Source organism: Zonotrichia albicollis, chromosome 3, assembly GCF_047830755.1.
Source record: "Zonotrichia albicollis isolate bZonAlb1 chromosome 3, bZonAlb1.hap1, whole genome shotgun sequence".
Taxonomy (NCBI): Eukaryota; Metazoa; Chordata; class Aves; order Passeriformes; family Passerellidae; genus Zonotrichia; species Zonotrichia albicollis.
Window position 1 is genome coordinate 41,345,959 of NC_133821.1, and position 26,267 is coordinate 41,372,225.

The following is a 26,267-nucleotide window of genomic DNA, read 5'->3' on the forward strand; positions in this document are numbered from 1 at the left end:
TCTGAATTTTTCAGGTATTGACCAATCAGTAAAGTTTAATATACTATATCTAATGGAGTGTTCTAAAATATGGCAGCAGGCAATCTAATTTTAATTTGTCTTATTTCATCTGTTCCTGGTATAATACAATTTGGCTTCTGAATGCTGCAGAGGGGAAGTCAAATATACACTTGTATGTGACAGGGCATACTTTGTTCTATTAATTCCTTGATATAAGCTTCATCAGTGATGGGTGATTTTCTGCTGGGTGAACTAAAGCATTCTAGAGGATACTGTGATTTATATTGCTGATTGTCATCATGCTCTGAACTTGCAGAATATGGTGGTGTGGTATGGTGGTTTGGGTTTTTTGTGTGTGGTTTTTTTTTGTTAGATGCATGAATGTTTGTGACTGAGTCAGGCTGTTCTATGAAGTTGAAATTTTACAGTTACTCTGGAGGGATCTTGAGCTGGACTTAATAGTGAGAGAGTGTTTTCAGGTAGTGTTCACATGAATGCACCTTGAATGAATGATGCTTTAATTGGGGCTTTTTAAAGTGTTTTTTTTCCTTAGGGGAAGAGCTGTGAAGGGTCTATTCCATTAGTGAGTATATAACACTGCTTTAAATGACTCATTGTATAAGGAAAAAAGATTTTTTTTTCTCTCTCTGTCATATGCAGTTTGTTAAATCTGAGTTCTGAGAGTATATTATCAATAATGAAATCAGCAAACATCATTCATCAGGAAGTGCACGCTTTGAGGTCTTTGACATAGCCAGTGCTGGTATAGGAGAGATCTTTCCATTTTCTAGGCCAGTTCCTGATGATTCTTCTAGCTAAGTGAAAATCAAAAAGTTATTTGATTATTTGTGTCTTCATTTTGTAGTCAGTGGGCTTTCTACATGAATAAAAACCACTGGAGTTTTTACCTGATCATTCTCTCTCTCTCTCATTGGTACCCAAAGAGAGAGAAAGATTGACAGGACAGAAATCCCAAGTAGTTAGAAATGGTTAAAAAAGTGGTTTCAGGCAATACTTTTTTTTCTCATCAGTGGTCTTCTAGCAACCTAAGTTTAAAGGAATATTTTGAACTATACTGTTAAGTCCTCAAATCTCTTATAATTTTCCAAAGTAAATTTGCACTACTGAATGGTATTATATTGATTTGATTAGTTCTCTACATTTCAGTTTTCTCTAGTTATTTTGTTATATTGCCTATTATTTTGGTAATGGATTCTGTAATTCTTACATAACTAAAACAATCTACAGTTTCACGGAATCATCCCTTTGGAGATTATTTTTAATAGCTATAAGGTAAAATAGCCATTAATTTTTGCCTTATTTGAATTTCCCTTGATTGAAAAAAGATAAAATTCAACTTAATTTCTTTTTATTTAGGAGGTATATGTTTTGTTCATATTTCTCTTTTCCAGACTGCTCTTCTAAGTATTGTACTGAGAGACTCATTTGCAGCTCCTGAAAAGGACATTTTCCAAGCTTTGATGAACTGGTGTAAACATAACCCCAAGGAAAACCACGCTGAAATCATGCAAGCAGTACGTTTGCCACTAATGAGTCTGACAGAGCTACTGAATGTTGTAAGACCTTCTGGATTGTTGTCACCTGATGCCATCCTAGATGCCATTAAGATTCGTTCTGAGAGTCGGGACATGGACCTCAACTACAGGGGCATGTTAAGTAAGGATCAGGTTTTTTGTTTATTTCCTTCTCATTTAGTGACTGTGGTTGTCTGGAGGATATGCTTAATTTGTGCTTTAAGTTTTCATCTGTTACTATTACTGTCTGTTACAAAAGGTTTGCAGTATGAAATATGTTGTTATGTAACTGTTCCTGCCATTTTTATTTCTCCATATTAGCCAATTATTTTTCTTTCTTTGTGTCTCAGATATTTCTCAAACTTGAATGTAATACTGTTTTCCCAGAGGAAGTGGTAATTTAATAGAAAAAGTTTTACAAAATCATTGAAAATAAAAATTAATTGGCTGTGAGAAATATGATATTTAAATGGTTTTATGTGACCTGTTTTCTACTTCATTAACATTTTCATAATTTCTCCGCTACTTATGACTTTTCTTTTACTCTTTACATGCTTGTCCAAATAGTTTAAACAAGTCTGTGAAGTCATTTTAATGGAAACCTAAAAAGTTTGACTTTTTTTCCGTGCTCTCTGTTAATTCAAGAAGAGTATCTAACACTTAAGCTTTAAAAATGTATTGTTAGCCATCTAATGTATGAATTTGATCCACAGCAAAGGAAAAAGTTCAATGTTCTTTAAGAGTCTGCGCTGTATTCTCAGTCATGCATGATGAGCCCTGAGAATTACTGCTATCTTAGAATTGCATATTCTTTGCTCTCCCTTAGAAGTTACAGTTATTAATATTTAAACATATGAGTTTAATATTAGAGTATTGTAAAAGTCTTGTTGTGTGGGACATTCTGTTGACAGTGCAGTAGATACATTTGAATAAGTCAAATGGCCTTCTCTGGCTTCTTTTCCTGGATATTTATCTCCACAATAAAATTCTCCTAATCACAGCTTTTTGGAGAGTGGAATTTCTTTGTTGTTTTAGTACTCATTCAGGATCTTGAAGCTTTTTCTGTTTATGGAAATGTTGACTAGCACTTCAAATTCTGTTCTTTAGATATCAAATTTTTATCAGCCTGTTAAAATTCATACTTCTATTGTCAACCTGCCTGAAAAGTTTGGGGTAGCTTTTCATCATTTGGTTTTCAGATCATATTTTCTGGGATCTCTCCTCAAACAAGGTTGTTAAAAATGTCTGTTGAAGAGACTAGTTTACAGAGTTTTGTTCTGTAGTTGAAGTTAGGGATCATTATTCCCAGTTAACTTGAAGGAAGCTGTTCCTAGGACACAGGCTTATTACAGTGAAATGGTGGCATAAAAAAACTTGCTTTTCCATGTGAGTTCAAAGCCGAAGTAGCCAAAAATTTCCCATTTCACTTGGGTTCATTTAGCTTTGCAGGATACTGGAAGCTTGTGTAGCTGTCAGAGAAGCATGTGTGGATTTACTGCTTTGAACCACTCTGCAAATTCAGGATGCATCTTGAACATTTGATACACATTTTGTGCATTTAAATTTCTTCCATTTAGGGGGAAAAAAACTCCAATAAAACCCAAACCTAAAGCAAACAGCAGTTGACAGGTGCAACAGAATTCTGTAAAATCATGAAGGGGACTGAGAATATAGCTGCTACATAATAGTAAATTATCACAGCTTTATTACTGTAAAGCATGTAGGAGATACCAAATAAAATTGAAGAAGCAAAATATTTTTAATTCCTCTTTATCTTATTTAATTCCTCTTTATCTTATGTTCTTTTTTTTTTTTTTTTTTTTTTTTGCCTAGAGCATGTGTTTCTGGTCAAGAAAGGATACCAGCAATAAATCTTTGGTCTGACCTAATAGAGTTGATATTCAGCACTTCTAATTTGAGTGTGAAATTTAAGAAATTATTCCCTTTTCTTCTTAGTACCAGGGGAGAATATTGCAACAATGAAGTATGGAGCACAAGTCGTAAAAGGGGAGCTGAAGTCTGCTCTGTTGGATGGAGACACTCAGAACTATGACCTGGATCATGGCTTCTCTCGACACCCGATCAACGACGACTGCCGCTCCGGCATTGAGATTAAACTGGGCCAGCCCTCCATAATCAACCACATACGAATTCTCCTGTGGGACAGAGACAGTCGGTAGGTGCCAAGGTGACATAAAAAGGGACAGTAATGCATTTTGTACTGGAGATAATGTACCAGTGCAAACTGTAATTGAAATATTTTATGGGAATAGCACGGTGGTGTTGGAGCTGACAGTTACAAGGTTTATTTGGAAACAATCTGATTTTTAAATGTAATTTTGGTTACTTACGCCAGATCATATTTAGAGATGTTAAACTACCTTAAAGTATTTCAATGTTTTTACATATTTGCATTTCAAACATTAAAAGATTTCTTTTGTTCCAATTTTTCTCAATATATCAAAACAGTTAGGAAATGGCCCACTTTGACAATAAGATTGGACTTGATCTTGGAGGTTTTTTCCAGCCTAAATGATTCTGTGATTCTATTAATTCAGAGGTAGTAAAATTTATTTAGAATGTGAGTTACCAACTGACTACTGTAGTTATTAGAAGATTCATGGTTAGACTGCTGAAATATGAATTGTCATGGATGCTGTAGCCAGTTGTTACTGAGCTACTTCAGGTTATTATGGTATGTATGAAAATTCTAATTGAGCTCATTTGAGCAATTGGGAGGTTGCTGAAGTAGAAAAATTGCAGGGTTCTTTTTCTCTGAGAAATTTAATATAGTAATATTGTAACTTGCTATGACAAAGATCTTACAGTTTAGTAGACAGCTCAGCAGGTATTCATCAGCTGTTAAAAACATAAAACAAGCTTACTTATACGTTTATTATATACCTCATTACCTTTCCGATAAGGGATTTATTTAATTTTATTTTATTTCAAAAAAACCCCAGTTTAGCATTGCAGAATATTTTCATTTTGCTTTTTTAGCCAACCCATGTTATTCTAGAACAGGGTGTATAAAAGTTTTTGTTAGGTAAGGTGTTTTGTAAATTTAAATAAATTTTTAAAGATGAGTTAGTTGCTAATAATTCAAGACCAATTTAATTAATTTTAGCTATTTAACTGTTTCAAGGAAGTTCTCTTACTTCAGTTCAACTGAAATTTGTTTCACTTCTATTTCTTTTGTAAAGATCAAAAAGTGGATCTTTGAAGGTATAAGGAGCTGTTTCATATCATATTATACTAGTTGTGCCAGGAGATCAACCGATTTTCAAGGAAAAAATGTTCTCCTTGGGATAACTTGTTACAGAGTTATCTGTTACTTGGTGTCCTGTGTGCTTCATCTGAAATTTGTACAACAAACTGTTGTTGCTGGCAGAATATCTGACAAGGTGGATCTCTAGAGTTTTTTGTCTTCATGAAATACTGAGGGCTCAGTGGTTTAATATATAGTTTCTGTGTCTTGCTGATTTTTAACTTTTTCTTTTTAAATCTTCCCGATTTCTGTGGAAAGCTTGCTGTTGGGCTTTCTTGTGCTTCCCAACAGGTATAGTACTGGAATTAGCACTGTCTGCCCTGTGCAAGGCCAGGAGTTGGACTTTTATCATCCTAGGGGTTCCCTTCTAATTCAGAATATTCTCTGTTCTATGAATTGTCAAGCTTTTTCCCCTCCAGTAACTCAACTGTCTAAGATAAATGGAAATGGAGGCATTTGGAGTACTTTGTCTATTTGTGGGCTCCTCAGTATAAGATACTGACTTCCTGGAGTGAGTTCAGCAGGACACCAAGATGAAGGCTTGAGCGCATGAGAACTTGCTGTTTTAAGATGAGCAGGCTTAGAAGGGAGAGTTTGTTGCTCTCCTGACCTATTCAGTGCAAGAATGTAGAGAATACAGGGACAGAGTTCTCTTGCAGCTGTGTGCTGAGAGTGCAAAGAGCAGTGGATGCAAGCAAGAAGATAAATTAATAATAAATATTAGGAAAACAATTTACAGTGGGGTAGTTGAACTTGAGAACAGTTTGGCCTGAGAGCTGTTCAGAAATTGGCCAGCCAAGATCTTAAGGATCTGGGATTGCTCAGACATGTCCATGTCTCTCTTGCTCTGAGATTGTTCTTGCTTTTTGTAGAGGTCTTTTCCTTTCTGCCTTCTTTGTCTAACAACTGCTGGCCACTAAACTGCATCTTTCTCCTGGGATACATGAATAATGAGATACATGAGAAAGAGGTGTTTTAACGCCTGTACAGACATGAACAGACCTGTACAGCATGATTGCTTCTTGTTGAACAATTTTTTAAGCTACTCTGTTAATTTTAACTGTCTGTGTGAAGCTCTGATCTATTGGATATTCTTAACAGAACCAAATGGAAACTAACAGGTGTTTTATACCTCTAGTTCAGAGGTGTTAACAGCAGAATCTTAGCTGTAAAAAAAGATGTAGGGGGAGGCTATCCAAACTGCCTCTGCAAATAAGATGCTATCCAGCCTTAAAAGAATTAAAGGCATACCATTGTGTATGATAATGGAGCTGTATTTTTGGGGTAATATTTCTTTGTTTGGTATCTTCAGAAACCAAAAAGTAGCATGTTGTGTATTGGTTACAAATATTTGTTAGCAATGATGAGAACCTCTAAATTCTCAAGGCAGAGAGGACTGAGAGAGTCAGTAACTTTCATATACAAACTGCTCAAACTCTAAAACTTGACTGCCGAGTTTGGTCAAGTACGCATATGTTAGTAATAGTAATGTTGCTAAAACACGTTGTATTTATGTGGGTCGTGAGTATTACACATCTGATTGATGTGAATGTGAAAGCTGGTTGTGCCGTTGACATTTAAAGACTCAGCCTTACCTTTCCAAGGTATTAAGAGCTATCTAACATTTTAAGGATTTTTAAACAATATAGTTTTAAGCATGTACTCTTTTAAGTCATCAGGAAAATTAGAAATACTAACAAAGACGTTAATGTTCAATAAGACATGCTTATGTAGAACTCTTTAAGAGCAACACCTCTGTAGAAATCAGTGTGAAGGATATTAAGTGCTGACGTGGTGCTGTTGAAATGCCTGTGAATGTTGCAGACTAGTTCCTTAGGGAAAGGAAAATACTCTGAAACATATATTCAGTGACTTGCAGTCCTACAAGTGAAATTTCTACTTTATTCAAAGCATTACAGTAGTGGACATAATAGGGAATTAGCTGTAACTTTTATGTTCTAGGTTGGGTTTGCTTTCTTTTAACAGCAAACTGTAAGGTAAACATAACTGATAAGCAGGAGGAAGACACAGATTCTGTCAGCGGCTTTTTTATTTTTCATGAGGTGATTTTGGCATGTGTAAGGAAGTAATGACAGGCTCAGTGATGGATCATAAAGAACTGAAAGGGTCAGAAGTGAAGAACAACTTCAGTTGTGAAATGGTCATAAAGTGAAAATGGTCATAAAATAAATTAGCTTTTTTCAAGTTAGGAGTTTGAATTTGCATTTTTGATCTAGTAATTGTTTTTCATTTTTTCTTTATTGATTTGGCAATAGAAGTACCACTGTATCACTGGTGGTGATTTACTTTTATTCTGTGAGGAAGGAATACCAATGATAATTTTTATGACAGAGTCAAAAGTCTCCATTTCATTTTTTTTTTGGCATAGTATTCTTATCTAATGTCTATAGATTGTGAGTGTGTGAATGTTTTAAATCATTCTGAGAATACATCTTAACTGTGAGACTTCCTTTTCAAAGCTAGTTTGAAATTAGGGATCTGGGTAAGAACAGTTTTCTTTTCAACACAACTGAAAATCCAGAAGTCAGTGTAAAATTTGGTATCTAAAATTTGTTGACTTGTATTCTAACCAGTGTTTTTTGACAATCCATAGGTCTTACTCCTACTACATTGAGGTGTCCATGGATGAGTTGGACTGGATTCGGGTTATCGATCACTCTAAATACCTCTGTCGGTCCTGGCAGAACCTGTATTTTCCTGCCCGAGTCTGCAGGTTAGTTCATCAGTGTAATAACAGTGGCTGACACTAGAGAATGTAGGCAACAGAATGAGTTGCTGGATTTTGCTACTTAATTATGTTGTGTTATATCTCAACTTTTATCAGCTATGCTAAAAACATAGTTTATCTTAGTTCATATAGTTTTATAATAATTTATCTCATTCTTTTCAAATATTAGTATAGTTGATACAATGCAGGCATCCAGTTTGAAATCTATGGTTTTTCCATGTCTGTCTCCTCCTCCTTTTTTTTTTTTTTGAGTCATACCTACCTTTTTCTCAGCTGATGCTGATTTTTTTTCACTCAGTAGTAAACATCATTCCTTGACTGTCTAAATGTTTATAATGCACTTATATACCTACTATAGAACTTGAAAATGTATTTTTATGTATTACGTATTTTCTACTGATGCACTGTTTTAAATAATTGTAAAAGGGGAAAGTTAGGACTGGGGAGCTTTGAGGGATGCCTCCAAGGTGGCGTTTTGGGTGCCAGAATACAGGAAGGATATTAAACCTTTAGAGAGGGTTCTAAGGAGTGCAGAAGAAGATGGTGAAGGGCCTTAAGGGGAATTCGTATGAGGAGTAGCTGAGGGCACTTGGTCTGTTCAGCCTGGAGAAGAGGAGAATGAGTGGAGATCCCACTGCAGTTACCCCTTCCTTGTGAGGGGAAGCAGAGGGGCAGGCACTGATCCCCTCTCTGTGGTGCCCAGTGACAGGACCCAAGGGAATGACCTGGAGTTGTGTCAGGGGAGGGTTAGGTTGGATATTAAATAAATGTTCCTCACACAGAGGGTGGTTGGGCAGTGGAACAAGCTTCCCAGGGAAATGGTCACAGCACCAGCTTGACAGAGTTCAGGAAGTGTTTGAACAATACTCTTGGGCACAAGATGTCCCTCCTGGGGATGGTGCTGTCCATGACAGGGACTTTGGTGATCCTTATGGGTCCCTTCAACATATTCTGAGATTCTGCCATTCTGTGAAAATAAATAGATGGGTTTAAATATTGTTAAAGTGATGTTTTTTAAACTGTAATTTTTTTTTTAACTATAGGCGTTGGGAATTCTGCAAGAAGCTGATAATCACATTGAAGCAGTCTTATTCAAAAACTGCATTGAGCTAATTGATAGGGAGGATACAACATGTAGATACCAAAGATGCTGTCATCATTAGGTTTGGTTCATAGACCGTGAGAGAAAATGACCTGCATTGTAATAATTATTCTGTAGACATAAACTTTTTAATTGGCACAGCAGCTCTTGGAATCTCCATGGAGAGAAGTGCTTTCTTTTTCCCAAAGAAATCCTGTTCTTTTCTATAAATCTCTTTTCCTCATTATCATACCCACAAAATGGTTGGGAATTTCTTGGAGGCACAGCTTATTTGAAGAGTGGAAGAGCTAAAGTCATGTAGCAGCCTAAGTTTATGAGCACTTATTGTTAAGTGCTCAATAAGGAGCAGTAACCTTAAGGCAAAATACAAATTCTCAGCTGAGTCACCATAATAATTAAATATAGTTTAGATAAGATTTTCTGTAATCTTTATTTACACCAGAGAATTGAAGCCTCCATTGAGGAGTTCAACATTAAGAATTTTTTTTTAATGATATTAATATAAATAGTTAGGTATTACTTGAAGGTTGAATCTCCTTTGATTGGGAATTTTGATCAAATTCCCTTTAGGAGAGAGGCTTTGAGCAGGGGAGGCTGTGTACACATAGATGTTAGTGTTAGAGACTTACTTATCTGTCTTTTCATCAATAATCTGTTCAGAAGGAAGTAAGCATGGACTACTAAACTTTTCTTTTGTATCCAATTTCAGTGTATTGTGATAATGTATTTAAAGCAGTTCTGTTTACTTAAACAAGTTAAATTACTTATTTCCAGTATACTAACATACACAAAACAGAAATCCTAATATACTTAGCATTTTCTTAAACACCTAAAAAAGAGGTGTTCTCCAGTCTTGTGAGCACAGATTTAAAGTATGAGATTGTCAGAATGTATTCCTTTAATATTTGACATTCTGTTTCACAGGCATGTTGTACATACTTACCAAGGGGCAGATACGTTTTAAGGGTTTTATATGCTCTATTTTGCTCAATGCTGCTTCTGTTGTATAGTCTTGTTTTAGTGTCTCAAGTCCCAGTGCCAAAATTTTCCTGTTAATGGATAACAGTACAGAGGAATGGAAGCAACGTGTTATGTTCTGCCTTCTTGCCATTAGTTTTGGCATTTTACTCTTTTTGTCTTACTAATGCAGGTAATGTTTTTGCAAGTAACCACTTTGGGAACCATGCTGCATTTTTTTTAAAGTTTTGAATGCATTTTTAATAGATAATCATAGACTGAATGCCTTACCAGGAGGGTCTTCAACTAGGTTTTTTTTTTAATTTTAAAAAATTATTTTAGCTCAAAGTGCTTTATGAGGTCACTGTGTAAGATGTCATTTTGAAGAGCAACAAAGAATTGAAGAGTAGAATTACTGGCTGAGGCTTTTTTATTTGCATGCTTTTTGCCAAAGTGAAGGAGTAGAACATGTACAGTTGTCTGATACACTAGAGCAATTCTTCATAGATTATGAACAGGATATGAGCCTTGCAACATTAGGCAGGGTTAGTTGCCTTTTTGAGTTACCTTTCACATAAATATTAGTTGTAAAAGGTGAGAGCTGTCAGCATCTGAACTGATATGTTCATCTCAGTTTTAAGAAGCTACTCAGACATTTCCATGGGCATAAAAATTGATGGAGTGTGTCTTTTATTTGCTTGTGTACAGGTTGGGGTATTTGTCTTTTTGAAAACCTGTGTGACTTTCCTCTTAAGCAAATCTATCCATATTCAATTCTACAATCAATGCGTTTTTCACACAAGCTGGATGAAAAAGGGAACCTTCTAGCCATTAGTTGTTAAATAAATAATTTATACTATAGTGAATTAAAACCAATTCAGCCTCCTTAATGAACCATTTGTCCTGTGTGTCATAGTCTCTATCATGATTTGATTTTTTTGATGTATGGAGCATTATGGAATATTTACAGTAGTGTTGGAGTTAGGGGCATTGTTGTGCTTCCCATGAAAGATAATTTGTATTTGGCAAAGTGCATATTAAACCATCCAAGCTCATTAGGCAAAGTCAAGTAATGTGATCAGGCTATTTACACTCCTGGCTTCTTCCTGTTGCTTACATGCTCCAGTCTGCCTTAATGTGTTCAGAGTAACTTTTGCAGCCATAACCTCTGTCCGATTAATAAGTCAAAAAAGTGCAAGAGCAATAACTGAAGACTGAAATTCTAAAATAAAAAGATGAGAAGATTGTTTGTGCTTTCTCACAAACATCAGATAATTTGTATTATTTGTAGGATTTGTGGGATTCCTGATTTAGATAAACAAGCTAATTTGTACAAAGATTACTTATTCAGTGTCAGAGTTTAGTATAGCAAGTAACAGGGTGTTGCTGTATTTAGAGGGGTTTTAGTAAAAGAAAATATTGAGCTAAACATATGGGCGGTTTATTGATGTGATTGTTTTGCTTTAAATCCTTCTAGAATACATTATTCTACCATCTTTGAAAATTGAACAATCATATCCTGTGTAGAAAAAGCAAATAAGAGAGTGAGATTACAGGGTTGTTTCCCCCCCCTTTTTTTATTCATTACAGTAGTGCGTTTTTTTAGAATTTCTTTTGGCCCTGTTTTCTTTGTTTACACTTTCATATCAACTTTCATGTAAAGCTGAAAACTCTTTAGAGAGAAGACAGGACACAGAAAATGTTTCTGTAGAAGTTAGGAACAAGTGTCTGGTTCATAGTTATTCCATATTCCTCTTGTAGCAGTGAATGTTAAAAATGCTAAAGGTCTTTGAGCAGGTAATGCTGTTTTCTGTCTTACCCTTCCCACTTTTTTCATCCTTTTATTTTTGTTTTGTGACTTCATCTTTTTACTTCATCCTTGACCACAATATTTGAAGAACTGCATTAGAAGAATTACAAGAAAATGTAAATTTTGAGGTTTCATAGTAAGGCAGATGTAGCCACAAGGTGTCACTACAATAAAAGTTTAAAAGAATTAATTTCTTTCCGTTTACACTCCTTTGATGAAAGTCTTTTTCCTACTCTGTGCTTTTTTTTGTGTATTAAACTTCCCAGATTTACAAAATCATTCTGATCTGCTCTTTATGCTCTAGAGGGAGCAAGTACAGAGTTAGTACATAAAATCAAAAAGAAACATTCAATTCATTTTTCATCTTTAGTTTGAGATTGGATGATTCTGTGTTTTGATTGGAGAAGTATTTCCCTGACCAGACCAATTTATAGTCTGAAATCGATGCTATTTTATCGGTAATACCAACATTCAAAAAATATATTGAAATGGTAAAGAGATCAGTTTTTGTCTGTATTTGCTATTACTGCCTTAGCACTTTTTGGGATAATAATAGTGTGATTTATCAAAAGGAAATATTAATTATTTCTGCATGAACAATTGGTCCTAAAGTATGTTTCTATTAAGAGAACTGGTAGATGCCTGTAGAAACATGCTGTAAATGTGGGAAATTATTTAAGCATATTGTTTTTCCTGTTTTTTACATCTGCTTTAAGCTGAAAAATCTTGAGTTTTTCTAGTACTAATGTGTTGAATTAATAGTGGTATAGGGCTCCATGTTTCCCTTAAAGCACCTGGCTGCTGTAGAAAGTGTGGCTTTAGATTTTTTTTTTTACTTTAGAAGGTGTATTTGTATTTTAGATGTATTTATTGGTGCAGAAAAGAATACTTGCCTTTCCTTTTATTAAGCATTGATGATACTGGGTGGATTTTTCATTTAGTTCTTCAACAGTTTTTGCTACTAATGATTTCACTATTTGTAATCCTCTGCCTGAGTGAAGACAAATTAAATTGTAGACAACGTCTTCTGAACATTGAAAAAATACAAGAAGAGTCAATTTTTCAGTACAAAGGTAGTTCTAAACTCAGACACATTAGTAGTTGTGCGCAATTGTTTTGTATGTAATGATATGTGAGGAGATGTGATTTTCAGGTATAAGCTAGACAAAACATTTTTCTTTGATTCTGATCTTTATCAGGCAGTCTCAGGTAACTGTGGTAGCTTTTACTGGTGGTGCTGCAGTAATTTTATTTTTTCTTTGTCTTTTGGAGAGTCATTGAAATTAGCTGCTGATAAAGCAGCAATGTCTCACTTTCAGCCTTATCATTAGGTCTCTGACAATGTTACCTGTTATGGACAGCCATTTTGCAGTTTTCCTGAGCTTGGTGGAATCTTAGTGGATAGTAACTTGCCAAAAGACATTCCAGATACAGTTTGATTTAAGAAGATGTTGAAACAAATGAGGAGTCAACTCTTGAGGGGCATACAGTTGAGGTATTGTCCAACATAGTTGAAATAAACTGAGATGAAAGCAGTGTCTGCAGATTTAATTTAGTGCTGGGAGTGTTTTTATGTGTTGTTTCCCAGTAGGGAGTGGTGTTGTTCAGAAAAAGCATGGAGACATCCAAAAGATGATTTTGAACATTTTTTTAACTTAAAATGAAGCCCTACTACATAACTGACCTAACTAGAAAACACAGACTAAGAGTTGCTGTTAAGAGCTTGGTAAGGCCTTCTGTCAGTCTGAAAAGTATGTGAAATTTTTTCATCAGTAAGTTCTTAGTATCCTTATAAAAGGACTTGTTGCAAATGAGGGATTAAACTTGTGTAAATGGAACCATCTTTACCTTAGTTACTGCAACTGAGAACTACAAATAGTTGCAGAGGCAACATGTTGACTAGTTATTTTGTTTGTACTGTTCTTTGAGAAGCGTTGCCTCTTGTGTAAATATTTTATTTGTAACTGTGCAGATATGCTGGTGTTAGTGAGTTTACGAAGAAATCCCAACCTTGCTGCATAATTCAGATTAGCTTTTCTTTATTTCTGGATACTGAAATTTTAAAATATTTTCCTGAATCTAAGACTGTAAGTGATACAGAATAATACAATTTCCAGAAATAAGTACAAATTATCTTGATTTCTGTTACAGAAGCATGGTAATAGATAGTAAAAGCAATTTTGAAATGTTACTCCAAACCTTTGAGGCTTTTTACTGACATTATTTTCAAAAATCAATTTTCATTGCAGGCAGTTTTCTTTTTTGTTTTGGGGCTGGGGAGTAGAGCTCATTGTTCGTTCTTGTAAGATGTGATCATATTTAGGAGTCTTTATTGGCATGTTTCCAATACTTCGCCTTTTAACTGTAAAACAGGAGGAAATGGTTTCCTGTAGTCTCCATTTTAGTGAATAGCTGCTCCATGTTTTTCTGTCTATCAGTATTTAAGCATCCTTTTTTCTCTTCCAGTAGGTTTTCATAATGATGTTTTTTCTGTTCCTAAGAAAAGGTGATAGTCTGAGATTTTTCAAACAATGTAGATCATCTACACAGGATCAAGAAAGCAATTGCCTCATCTGGGTTGGAGTGTTTATTGATTTAAAAGATCTTTTTCTTCATTTCAGGTTATGTATACTTTTGATCTTAAGCTTACATTTCTAAATTCAGCTCCACATGTGCTCCTAGTGATACAAAAGCTCATTTCTCTACAGGAATAATCAATAATATTTTTCATCAAGAACCTTATCAAAGCAGCTTTTTTCTTCTCAGATTCCTTCTCCTGTCTGTCATAGCAATTTCAATTATCTTAACCTAAAGAGCTCAACTCAGCTTTGAGGAAAAGTAAAAAAGCTAGTGTGTATTTAAACTGTTGCTGACAACCTGCCAGACAACTTACCAGCTGAAAATGAGTATTTGTCTGAAAAAGTGTCTGTAGAGGGTCAATACACCTTGTATAGAAATACCTGAGAAATAGGGAGAACCTGCCAATCCAGTTTGTTGGAGACGAATTACAAAAAAAAGGTATAATATATTATTTTATTTTTGCTTTATGGTTTGGAAGAAACAATTAACTTTTTAAGAGACCTAGATTACATATTTCTCAAGCTTGACATAATAATAAGTAGGTTTTTTGTAGTATGGTTAGAATTTCTTTAGTCTGAATTTTGAGGTATTCATTTTGAGTTTCTTAAACTCTAAATTGTCTTGAGTTCTGTTTTCAATGTTTCACCTCATAAATGAGATCTGATGTAAGTGAAAATTATCAGTAATTATTCAGCTTGACAGTGATGCATAAAGATATGCCTAAATGCTGAATTATCACATTGTTGATGATAATTCTACAGCAAGCTGTATTTTAAAGTTAATGTTGCAGAAGATGAGTGTGGTTAAAAGACATCTTGAGCACTTCTTTTCTTTAAACTCTCTTCTGTGTTTTCTTTTGCACTCCAAGAGATGGAATTACTGTGCAGACTTGCCATACATGTTTACAAAGACAGGCTTTTCTAAGAGGAAATCATGTTTTGGGAAATTTGTGACAATTCTGGTTTATTTTACTTCATTGATCGGTGATGGCTGTCTGTTGAAGTTGTTTGATCCCACTGTGTAAAGCTTTTCTCTGTTTCCCATTTCTTAGCAGGTAATGGACAGGGTTTTCCCATGTGTATGTGAAAAGCTGTACCACACTTAAAACTGCATGTTATAAATATTCAGATTGTTTGCATGAACCAAGTAATGCACTTCTGTGGATTTACTTCTCAGTGTCTAAATATATAAAGTCACCTGTCAGCCAATATTAGGCCAGTCTTAGCTGTGGAATAATTTGTATGATAAAAGTTTTACAGTAAAGCAAATTTTTCTGTGATTAAACTTGATTCTTTGTTCACAAACCTCAAGTTATTTTCTATACAGCAGAAAGATAAGAGTATGAGCAGAAAAGCCCTAAAGTAAACTACTCTTCAGTGTCCTTTTTCTTTGCAAAAGAAGCTCATGCAACTTGTCTTGAAGTTAAGGTTCTTTGGCTTCACCTGCATTTGCTCATTCACATCTCAGTTTCAATTGGGAGGATGGGGCTGATGGTTCCATTTGATGCAGCTTTAAATAGTTTTTAAAATGAATATTCACTCTTTAATATGAAAGAAAATAGGATACAAACAGTTGAAAATGAAAAATCAAACTGAACAATTGATGTGCTATAGAGAATCAAATTTGTAGAAAGTAAGACATGAACATGTGTATAAGTCTCTTTAACCTACAGGAGTGAGTGAAGGAAAGAAAATTATGGAAGAGAGATATGTTGCTCAGATGAAATACAATGTTTGGGAAAAACTCTGCAAGTCAAAAATGTTTTGTGAGACTTTTTTATGGTAGGGTTAATGATAGGAAAACCACATGGGATTTGTGATTTTTAGGCTGCTAGTGTGCTATAAGCAGTTATTATTTGTAATGTCTTCTAAAAGCAAGAAAAAATGGCTTTTCTAAAACACCAGATTCTGCATTTGGGTTTTGATTTTCACCACAAAGTGACTTTAACAGCTTTATACTTTCAAGCTTGTTTTTCATTTGTAAGATTGGGACAAATTTTTCTGTAGTTCACTGCAGATGCAATAAAGATCTTGGAAATTTTAGGCACTGCAAGTAACATCTCTAGTGATCAATAAAGTAGTTGTTTCATTACTTTTCTTCATACCATTGTCTTTCTTGTTTGCATTGGAGAGTAACAGTTGTGATGGAAGGTGTATTAAGTATTGATTTCTGAATCTGTATTCTGTTTAATTAAATTACCCTGTCTCTGTTAATGGCAAATGGCAAAGTTGGCTAATCAAGGTGCATTTTCATTACATGAACAGTGTAGGTGCCCTGAGCCGGGTCAGTGAGCACCTTGCTGTGTGTCCAGTCTCTGACCCGGAGAGCAGGAGGTGCTGGTCAGGGAGAGGCTGTGAGCACAGACTCCTGTGTGTTCATCCTCGTACTCCTCTGATCCTGCTAATGCATATTCAGAGATAGCTTGGCCATTCATTTATCGAAGATCCCTCTCTTGACTGGGGTGCTGTCAACTGCTTGCAGGTTGTAGTGGAAGCACTTTCCAAAAGCTCATCAACCATTGCATAAAAAAGTAGTTTTATCTATTTAGACAATCCTTTTGCTACCTTGTTCTTTCTAATTCCAGTGTTGTGGGATCTGGTGAATGAAAACATTGTATTCACTTCTTTGACTCTTACTAAGCCTTTGTGAATGTCAAGTGTAGACTCTTCAACCACTGCTCTTTGGTTCCATTTATTCAGTTGCTTTTATGGTTTTTGGTGGTGTTGGCTGTACCTTCTGTGACTCTGGTGTGTACTCCTTGAGGTGTGGAGAGCAGAACCGTATGTGCACATCTGAGATTTGGGTTCAGCAAGCTGTAACAGAGTGACAGAACAGCGCTGCTTTGTTCTCAGCAACCTTCCCAATGATGTGCAGCATTTCAGTGGCCCCACCCTGCTATCTGACTGCCCAAAGTTTCTTTCATCTCCAGACTTGGAGGCTGCACTAACAAGAATTTAGGCTTAATAGCTCCCAGGGTATTTAAAAACAAGATTAAAGATTTCACTACTTGTGTTCTTGATATTTGACAGTACTTAGCAAATGAAAACGTTTTTGGCTTTCACACAGTTACAAGTAACTGTGTGAGCCACGTGAGAATTCCCATTTGGTTCAATTTTTAAAAGTAAGATTTGGTAGTATTTCTTTGAATTTGATGTACTGTTTGCAAAAATTAATACCCTTGTATGCTTTAGAAGCTAAAATCAAGTGGAGGGAGATGGATTTTTCTGCTTGGTTGGTTAGTTGGTTTTGTTTCTTTTTTCGGGTTTGTTTGTTTATTTTCTCCAAAATTTTTCCTCTAAGCCTATCCAGGGAATTTTTTTAAGTCTCTTTTGGGGGAGAGGATAAAAATCCAGTTAATTTTTTTTAAGTTCATGACTAGAACTCTAGTCTTAAAAATTAGTGAGACATTCTGAAGTTAAAATAATTTTTTTCTTTGCTGTTCTCCTGTGAAGACTTGAAAGGGGAACTTTTTCAGTTGTTTTGCAGTTTACCTTGAAGTTATTTGATTCTTCAGATATATAAGATTTGTAGTGGAGTATTTTATATTCATTTTCTATGTGATCTAAAATTACGTATTCATTTTCCCATTAACTGATCAGGCACCTCTGCTCTTTTTATACCACCAAAATTTGGATAACAGAGTTTAAAAATAATTTCAGTTAAGAAAGCAATAGCTGAAAAGGGTAATGCCTTACTGTTTCTGTAACAAGCTTTTTAGACTAGAAATTATGGGTTTAAGTGTCACATGCTTGGACTTGTGAAAAATTTAAGAGTAAATTATGAGTACATGGTATTGAAGCATACAATCAATCTTAACTGTGCCTTAGGCTGATTTTGTTTAGCAGTTGTGTTCCCTCAGTACATAGTACTAAGTTTTTTATCTGTTAAACTTTCTTCTAATTTCTATTGAGCTTGGCTTTTTAGAATTGCTATTATTATTTTTATTGTATATTGGTAGCTGGAAAATTTAGTTATTTTTTTCAATTTTGCTGATGTTAATGTTTTATTTGGGGTTATTTTTCTTTTTTTTTTTTACAAGAGAATTCTTGATTTTGACTTAACAGCTAGGAAAACTAAATCTGTGTGAAACACTATATATATGCATAGACACTTTTCCCATTCAGATATTATTTCATCCCATCTTTTTTAAAGGAATGATTTAATGTATATTTAGATGAAAACTGATTTTAAAACTTCGATAGATCAAAATAGGGTGAAGGGCTAGAAGACATTATTGCTGATGATTCCAGCTTGCAGTAAATTATAAAGCACATGTAACAGCTGTAAAGAGAGATTACTTCCTGTGTCATATTTCATCTTGCCTTCATAGTTAAGTGTGTAAATGAAAGGGAAACAAATTGTTTCAATATAGCAAATCTATATTATTTCTTTGGAGTGAAAATGAATGAAATTGAAATAGTTCACTCTTGGGTGAAACTAGAGACTATAAATGTCTTTTATTCTCTTGGTGTGGATTGACATAATGCAGATTAGTAGTAAGAGAATGGTCCTCGTATCATCAGCAGTTGTCAGACATGTTCACGAGTATTGAATTATAGTAAAGTAAAAGGGGTTCACTGTACTCACAGGTAATTTACACAGAAGACTGTGCAATCCATCTTTTTAACAGAAGCTGCTGTTCGCTGCTAGAAAATTTATTTTTTCAGACTCCCTAATCTTTCTTTACTCTTTGTATTATGGAAACTTCTTAGTTACCTATGCTGCGCCTGCACCATCTATGCATCACCTGATTTCTACGTAGATAACTCAAGGCTCTTTACCATCCTCTGGCATGTGGGCATGTGTTGGCACCATCACATCTGGCACCTAAGTGGTTTCCCCCATAGGTCTCTGGAGGTAAATATAATAATGCTTGAGCTCAGCAGCATATTTAGAATACTTTTTTCTGCAACATTTTAACAAAATTTTTGGGCTTCTTGAACTAAGGAACAGTTTCTAAGTTGAAATTCTCAAAAGATGCATATGAGATACAATATTAGTTTGTGTCTAAAATTAATTTTAAAAGGCATTTAGCAACTGGGGAGTTGACTGAGCATTTTATTCTGTCCTCTAAGCTCATTTAGTAGAGATTACTTTCAAAAGTTATCGCTGAAGAATCCTCCAGATCATAGGCTAAGGAAAATTGTGTAAAGCAATGCATGGAATGTAAACTGTCTGCCCAGATTGGCCCATTTCCTGTATTAACTTTGGCAAGTACAGGACCTCAGTTAAAAATAGGTGGTTTTGGGATGATTCTGTGATAAATTTTTTGTTGACGGTGTGGCATGTAAGAGGAAGTAGAATCACAGAGTTATTTAGGTTGAAAAAGAGCTCTTAGATGGAATGCAACCATTAACCCAGCACTGCCAAGTCCACCACACAATTCCCACATTCACACGTGTCTTCTAAGTTCAGGAATGATAACTTGCCCACTTTGCTGGACAGCCTGTTTAAAGCACTGTTCTAGAACTGTTCTTGAGCAACTTCTTGTTTTCAATTTATAATTATTTTTTAATTAACTGATTTGCAGATACATCTTCTCTATCTACTCTGTTTGAAATTACTTGATACTTTTTCTCATATTGAACTGTGAATAACCAGTGTTAGAGCTGTTCAAAAACAAACTATGAAACTGACTGGCTACATTTGACAAAAACATTGCAGGGGGAAAGATATATCTAGGCACTGAAGAACACCTATTATCCCATTTTATTTTAAGGTAAGCTCAGTGGTGCATTATTTAAAATTGCCGTTTTGGTGAAATTCATAATCTGATCTTCATTATGTAGCTTTATGGCTTACATTGTATGTAAATGCTGTGATGCAGTGTTAAAAGTTGAATATATTTGTTCTCTAATCCTTTACCTAAAATGGAAATGTTTCAGTATGAAAATGTTATAGTTGTTATTAATTTCTTAAGTGCATGTGGGAGGAATTGGCTATTGATCTAACAGATTTAATAGTTCAAAATCTGTGGAATAGAAGTAATATTTTGCATCTGAGTAACTGCCTAGTGTAATCCTTCAGGCAGAATTCTGAAAGCAGCTGTAAAACTGGAAAATTACCTTCTTTTCTTTTTCAGGCATAACTGCACTTGAATATCTTTGTTCATTTTAGCTTCTAGTGAATTATGAACATAATTCACTCAAATAAGGAGCTAAAATATGTATTATTTCACTCAGGTAAGAATTTGGTTTAGCTATTAAAATTAGAAACTCTGTGCAGTTACCATGGAAATTACTTGAAGCAGTTGTACTTTAAAGAAAACAGAGGTCACCAGTGGAGTCACAAACAATGTATGGAGAGTGCTTTTGTATGAGGTGCATAGGATCATGCTAATAGAAAAGGACTGAGCTTTTTAGTGATCTCTGCAGTTTTTTTCTATTTCTAGTGGTCTTTTGAAAGGAGAGAAGAGCTGTTTCTCAAACCATCTTTTGGTTTGTTCCTTTCACAGTTTGCTCCTTCTCCTTCTGACTTCTGGCTTTCAGAATTCATCATTGTTGCTTCAGACATTGGATAGAAGAAATGTCTTCACAGTACTATGGAACTTTCCTACCCACCTAGTCTTTTAAGGAGAATTTTTATGTTGACCTTGTAGTTAATCTCGATTTGTGGGTCAGGAAGCCATGTGCTCATGTGTCGGTTCTTGGTTACCTAGAAGCTCTAGCCCAGTTAATACAGTAGTTTCATGAAATTTGGCTAAAATACTTGTACACTGAGTGAGCAAAAGTTCCACTAAAATGGAATAGACTAATGTGTGTGATCTTAATGTTGCACAACTTGAAAGAGAAGATATATATATATATATATATATATATATTTATATATCACTCATGGGGAAGAGTTACATTTTTTTGTGGTTTGTGTTCTTGTGCAGGATATTTTAGGTGTTCATATATGGTGCTTTAGAGTGAACTTACTCCATAATAATTATAGGCAAATATTTTCAACATTCCACTTCAGACTTATTAGATCTGGAGGATAAAATGGGTATGAAATAAAGTAGCAAACACCTATATGAAGAACAAAAATGGAGAATTCTTATTTAGATATTCTGAAATACACCTGTGCTTTTCACAAGGCTTGGAAGTACAGAAATGAGTGGTCTTAATAATAACGATTTTCTTCTTTGTAGTATTATGGCCACACCTCAGTGTTAGAGGAATCGTTATTCATAGTTACTGTAACATCAGAGCTTTAATGAAGAATACTTTATTCCAGGGTCACTGTAGTAATTTTTGTGGCCTGTTTTCTAGAATAGTTTCTCACAATTTCCAAAAGAACAAATGGAACAAGTGCTTGTTATCTGGGATGCTAGAAGATGTATTTCTTTTTTACTCTGCTTTCCTCTTTTCACCACTTTCTGTTGAGCAAGTTAAATGCAGCAGTTCACTTGCACATTAACAATGTCTTGATGCTAACATTCTTCCTCTATTGCTTTGGAGATACTTGTAGTTAAAAAACCTGTTAATTCCTTATTTAATCCTTTAAATTCTTTTCCAGACAAGGGCTAAATTGTAAGTGGTTTATTCAGGTTGAAAGAACCAGGTGTTAAGACAGCTGGTTTCTTGACCTAGTGACTAACACACAGCTGCCATATGCTATGCTATCACCTCTTCATCTTCCTTCAGAAGGCCTTGTTGGAATGGTTCCTGCTGGTCTGCCTCTGCCCTGAGCTCAAGGTCAGGACTGAGGTAGGGATTTTTGATGCTGACTCTCACTTTCCTCTTGAAGAGCAAAACATCTGGTGCTCTGCTTTAACCTCATATGCTTAAACTGGAAGGTGGGACTCCAGAGTGTGTGGGAAACTCTGCCAGCCTCTTACAGAAAGAAAAACAATTAGCTAAATTAGATGTAGACAGGAGATCCAAGAATCAAGCTTGAAACTTCCTTTGCTTTATTCCCTCAGTGTGCAGTGGTAAGAGATATAAAACATCATCAGATTTTTTGCATCATTAGGTATCTTTCACTGGCTGTGGGTGCTTGAGAGCAGGATGGTATCTAGTCTGTGAGTGAAGAATAGTTCTTGTTCATAATGCACAGTAATTAAATAGGAAAATACACTCTTGGATTAAACATGAATATGCTCTCCACCCATAGCACAGTGCCCTAGTGACTCTGCAGGCCAGTCATCAGTAAAGTGGAAAAATGCTGATCCGATCAGTCCCTGGAGCAGGCTGAGCCTTTGTTTTACTGAGCTGCTCTTTTCCTTTTCTCTGCTGTTTCTGGAAGGGTTTCTGTATTTTCTTATATCAATCTTTTTTCTTCTGTGTTTTTGATGCTCTTAATTCTCTGCTGAGATAGTGCCAGATAGCTTTAAAGCTATCTCACATTTGTGCCTTTTCTTTGTTTTTAGTTTACCTGGCATGGCTTCATTCCTTAAACATGTTCTTACCTGTAGACAGATGTGGTAAAGACAGCAAGAGCTCATCATTAATTTCTCTCAGTAAAACTGAGACCTGGGTCATACAGCAGGAAGAAGGGAGGGAAGAATAAGGAGTAAAAGTTTCATACTTGATATGGGAAAGGCCTCAATTCCTCACTGGAATCAGCTGGTTTTATTCTGGCAGCATCCTTCTGTCGTGAACTGGCAGGATAGTTGAATGCTATGGACAACCATGAAACAACAGCTTGTAAATACTGTGTTAATTTAAGGTAAAATGGATCAAATGGTTTCAACAGAATTAGAAGGAATATTTTGTTGATTTGAAAATGATAGGCTAGTTGTGCTAGATGAGATGTGGAACTTTTCAGTAAATTAAATGGCATATATATGGCAGTCAGTAAAGATTATTTGTAAAGTTTCTCTGTGTGTATTTGGATAATATAATTGTATTTATACAGAAATACAGGATAATAAAGTACCTGCCAATTTCACTGATTGATTCTCGGGAGTTTCCATCAAAAAATCGGCCTGATAACCAATGTGTTTAAAGGGAAAAAATGCTGCACTGTTTTTTTTCTTGATCCAGACTTTGTAGCTCTTAAAATAAAAAAACCAAACTATTTCATCCTATTTGAAGGCAGCTGGCATTCTCCAGCTTTAAATGTACAGTATAATCCTGATAGGGAGATTACATAAACTCTTCAGAACTGTGTAGCTTGTGAGTCTCAGAAGAGCCTGGGCAGAAGACAAGAATAGGAGGATAAGCTTTTAAAGTAAAGAAAACCTTTTAAACTGAGGATATGAGGCAAAGGGCAAAGTAAGTTATATGTGGAAGGTACGATTAGGAGCAAGTGTCATGTGCAAATCACAGAAGCATGGCCATGAAAGACAAACCTGGAGAATGCTTAGGAAAGCTGAACAAACTTATGGAATTTAGCATTCGGCCTAGAAAGTATATTTGTTCCTAATAGCTATTGGTTTAAACCTTTGAAACTGCTTCAAGTAGTCTATAGCAATATATAAAAATGGTTATAGTCCATTATTATTAGTGGACTAAATAGTCCCAATGCCTATTCTTTAGTCATGTAGTGTCCTTTTACATTTTGGCCATGTTCATCCTATAAAACTCCATTCAGCTTTCAGAACGTGTTGAGTGTCCTCATTGCCCTTGGGTGGAATAGCTTCTGGTCCATGAAGTAGTGCTTGAGAAGGGAGTGCCATTTGGGCTGGGCTGAACTGTGCCAGGGACAGGCCTACTGCATTAAAGTGTGGGCAATATATCTGCTTCCATTTTCAGATGACCTCAAAAACTGTTAGTGTAGCCTGAATAATCTTGAGACTGAATTCTGGGAGAGGCGGTGTTCTGCTTTTGTGCAGAAGGACTGCTGTGTAGGATAGGGGAAAAGCTTGGAGATAGCAGGTCTAAAATGAGGGCTATCAGGTGGGCATAGTTCTGGTTTGCTTGAACAAACTTCTATAGATTGTAAAACTTCTTTGCATGAGGTTAAACTCATTAAGTAATTAATTTGGAGAACTTTGGTCATTTTTCTGATGCATGAAAAGCATCTCAGTGTAAGCTGTTCTATGACACAATAGATATATGTGTGAGCTGTACAGAAATTTTTGGTTTCTGTTATGATGCAGAGTGAAGTAATAAAGTATGTCACTGATATTTCTTTAGGTTTTGTAGAGTGCATTGCTTTTTTGTTTTTAATACAGGTCATCTAAAAAACTCCTTTAGCTGTATCATCCTTTTGGAAATATTGGAAAATAAAACTAAATTATATTGGTTAATCTCCTTTTGTTTACAGAACAAGCTAAAATTGCAGAATTTTATTTTTCATGCTTAAAGGATTTGGATGCTGTATATTAAGTAGATTCTATGAACATTAGTTGCTAGATTTTTTATAGAATGTAAGATGTGTAAGCAAGGGAAGAAAAACATGTATTCAGCAATTGCCGAATCCAAGATCACTTTGTTTCTGTGGCATGTAGGGAATAAGTAGTGCGATGTCAGTTACTCATATAGAATGTTTATCCTCTGGCTCAAGATGAGATTTATTATTATTTTAGTCTTTTATGTTTTGATCTTTTATGGCATTTTGTTAATACCAAGTTGTCTAGCAGCTCTGGACTGCTTTTAGGATGATGGAATGAATGATGAACCTGCAGAGATGGAATACCCTCTCAGGGGGATGCTGAAACATAAGACTTCCTACCTCTACAGAATGAGAAACCTTGAGGTAGCATATTTCAGTGATAGAGTTAATATTCAGTTAAATACAAGAGGAAGAGGAGCAATAGTGCAAGGGAGGAGTGAGAAATTAAGTGATATCTTTTTAGAAGTTTGCCTTATTGCTGCCTACATTGCTCCTTTGGGATTGTTTCTATCGAGTGCAAGAAAAACAGCAAGCTCTTCTTGAAAAACCCAAGATGAAATTACTGCCATAAATTTTTATTTTTTTCCTAGTGTAAAAGCTTTATTTAGTTGGGGAGGGTTTATTACCAGTGTTTTCCTGGCATGGCTAAGTTCAATTAATTTCAGATGACAAGCTCCAGGGTTTTCTTCCTCTCCTCCCTCACAGCCCCTACATCCCAATGTGTGGAAAGTACAATTTGTTATTGGTTTGCCTTGGGCTCTGGAGACCTCATTAGGAGCCCAAAAAGGGGTTTTTGTCTCTGCTGTTGGACACTTTTTTGTTGTCTGCTGAGCTGAGGCCATTTGCATTCTGATATGGAAAGGAATACAAGGGCCAGATGATGAAAACTCTTTATGTTTATATTACTTGACTCTTATTAAAAATGGTGATAAGAGATTAAAAAATGCTGTTCTTTAGACTCTAATGCTGTACTAAAATTTGCGATGCAGGAGCAGTTCAGCTCTGAGAAAAGAATGTAAAAAACCTCAACTTTTTGTTGTGACAGTTCATTTGCAGAATGTCTGTTTGTTTGATGGTAAGGAAAGATGTCAGAAAAACACTACATTTAGTCACAGTTTTAAGGCACCATGCTAACTTTTCAAATTCATAGTCCTATGAAAATGCTTGAAGACTGCCTCTTGGAAGAAGAGACTGGGATTTTTAGTCTGCACAATAGTTCAAGACACTGTTTTGGAGCAGAAAGCATATAACAACTATCATATAAATTCAGTGGATTTTCATAGCAAAAGTCAGCATGCCTGTGAGAAACTATTTATTCTATCCTTACAGTAATTTCAAGGTTTAACATGAAATGTACACAGTCAGATCTTCCTTTGACTAGGAAACAAAACTGTGTGTCTTATTTATTTAAGCCCATGTAGGGTACTCAGTTTTAATTTAAAGCATCCTTACTGATGTAAAATAAATTAGGAGTTCAAGAAAACTGATTTTCTTCTATAAGCAGTGGTTCCCATACTATTTTTCTCTGGTATTGTATCATTCTAAAATAATGTGTAGCAAACATGGAATTGATTTTGCCTTTAGTGTTTTCCCAGTATTTGATAGTGTTTTCAGTGGCTGTGTAAAGAACCTATACACACATGTACACACACATTTATGTGTATATGCATGAAGACACAAATCTATTTAAGCAGAATACTAAGACTACTTTCAGGAAGATTAAATTCAATTCCTTTATAAATATAATGAATAATTGTTTTAATTGCACATTGTATGCTGGTGTAATAGTTTACATGGGGAATGCAACATCTAAAATTCAAAATGTTACATTAAAATTAGATTAAATTTGGAGTATTGAAAATCTAGCTAGATACCACATGTAATAATATTTTAAAACAATAATATTTTGTATTATAAAGATTTTTTATAATAAAAAATTTCTTAAAATTTTTCTTTCTATCAAGACAGCTATGCATTTGGTGTTAGAATTTGTTGGTTAA

At 35.1% G+C, this 26,267-nt stretch overlaps 1 protein-coding gene across 3 annotated transcripts in view; it reads left to right on the forward strand.

The window, feature by feature from the left end:
• Positions 1-26,267, forward strand: part of BTBD9 (BTB domain containing 9) — a 109,592-nt gene that overhangs the window by 8,512 nt on the left and 74,813 nt on the right. For all 3 annotated transcript variants that reach the window (XM_074537233.1, XM_014264388.2, XM_074537234.1), the window contains exons 5-7: positions 1,413-1,677; positions 3,492-3,711; positions 7,418-7,537. In XM_074537233.1, coding sequence (XP_074393334.1) covers positions 1,413-1,677; positions 3,492-3,711; positions 7,418-7,537 — 605 coding nt within the window. The remainder of the gene's footprint in view (positions 1-1,412; positions 1,678-3,491; positions 3,712-7,417; positions 7,538-26,267) is intronic.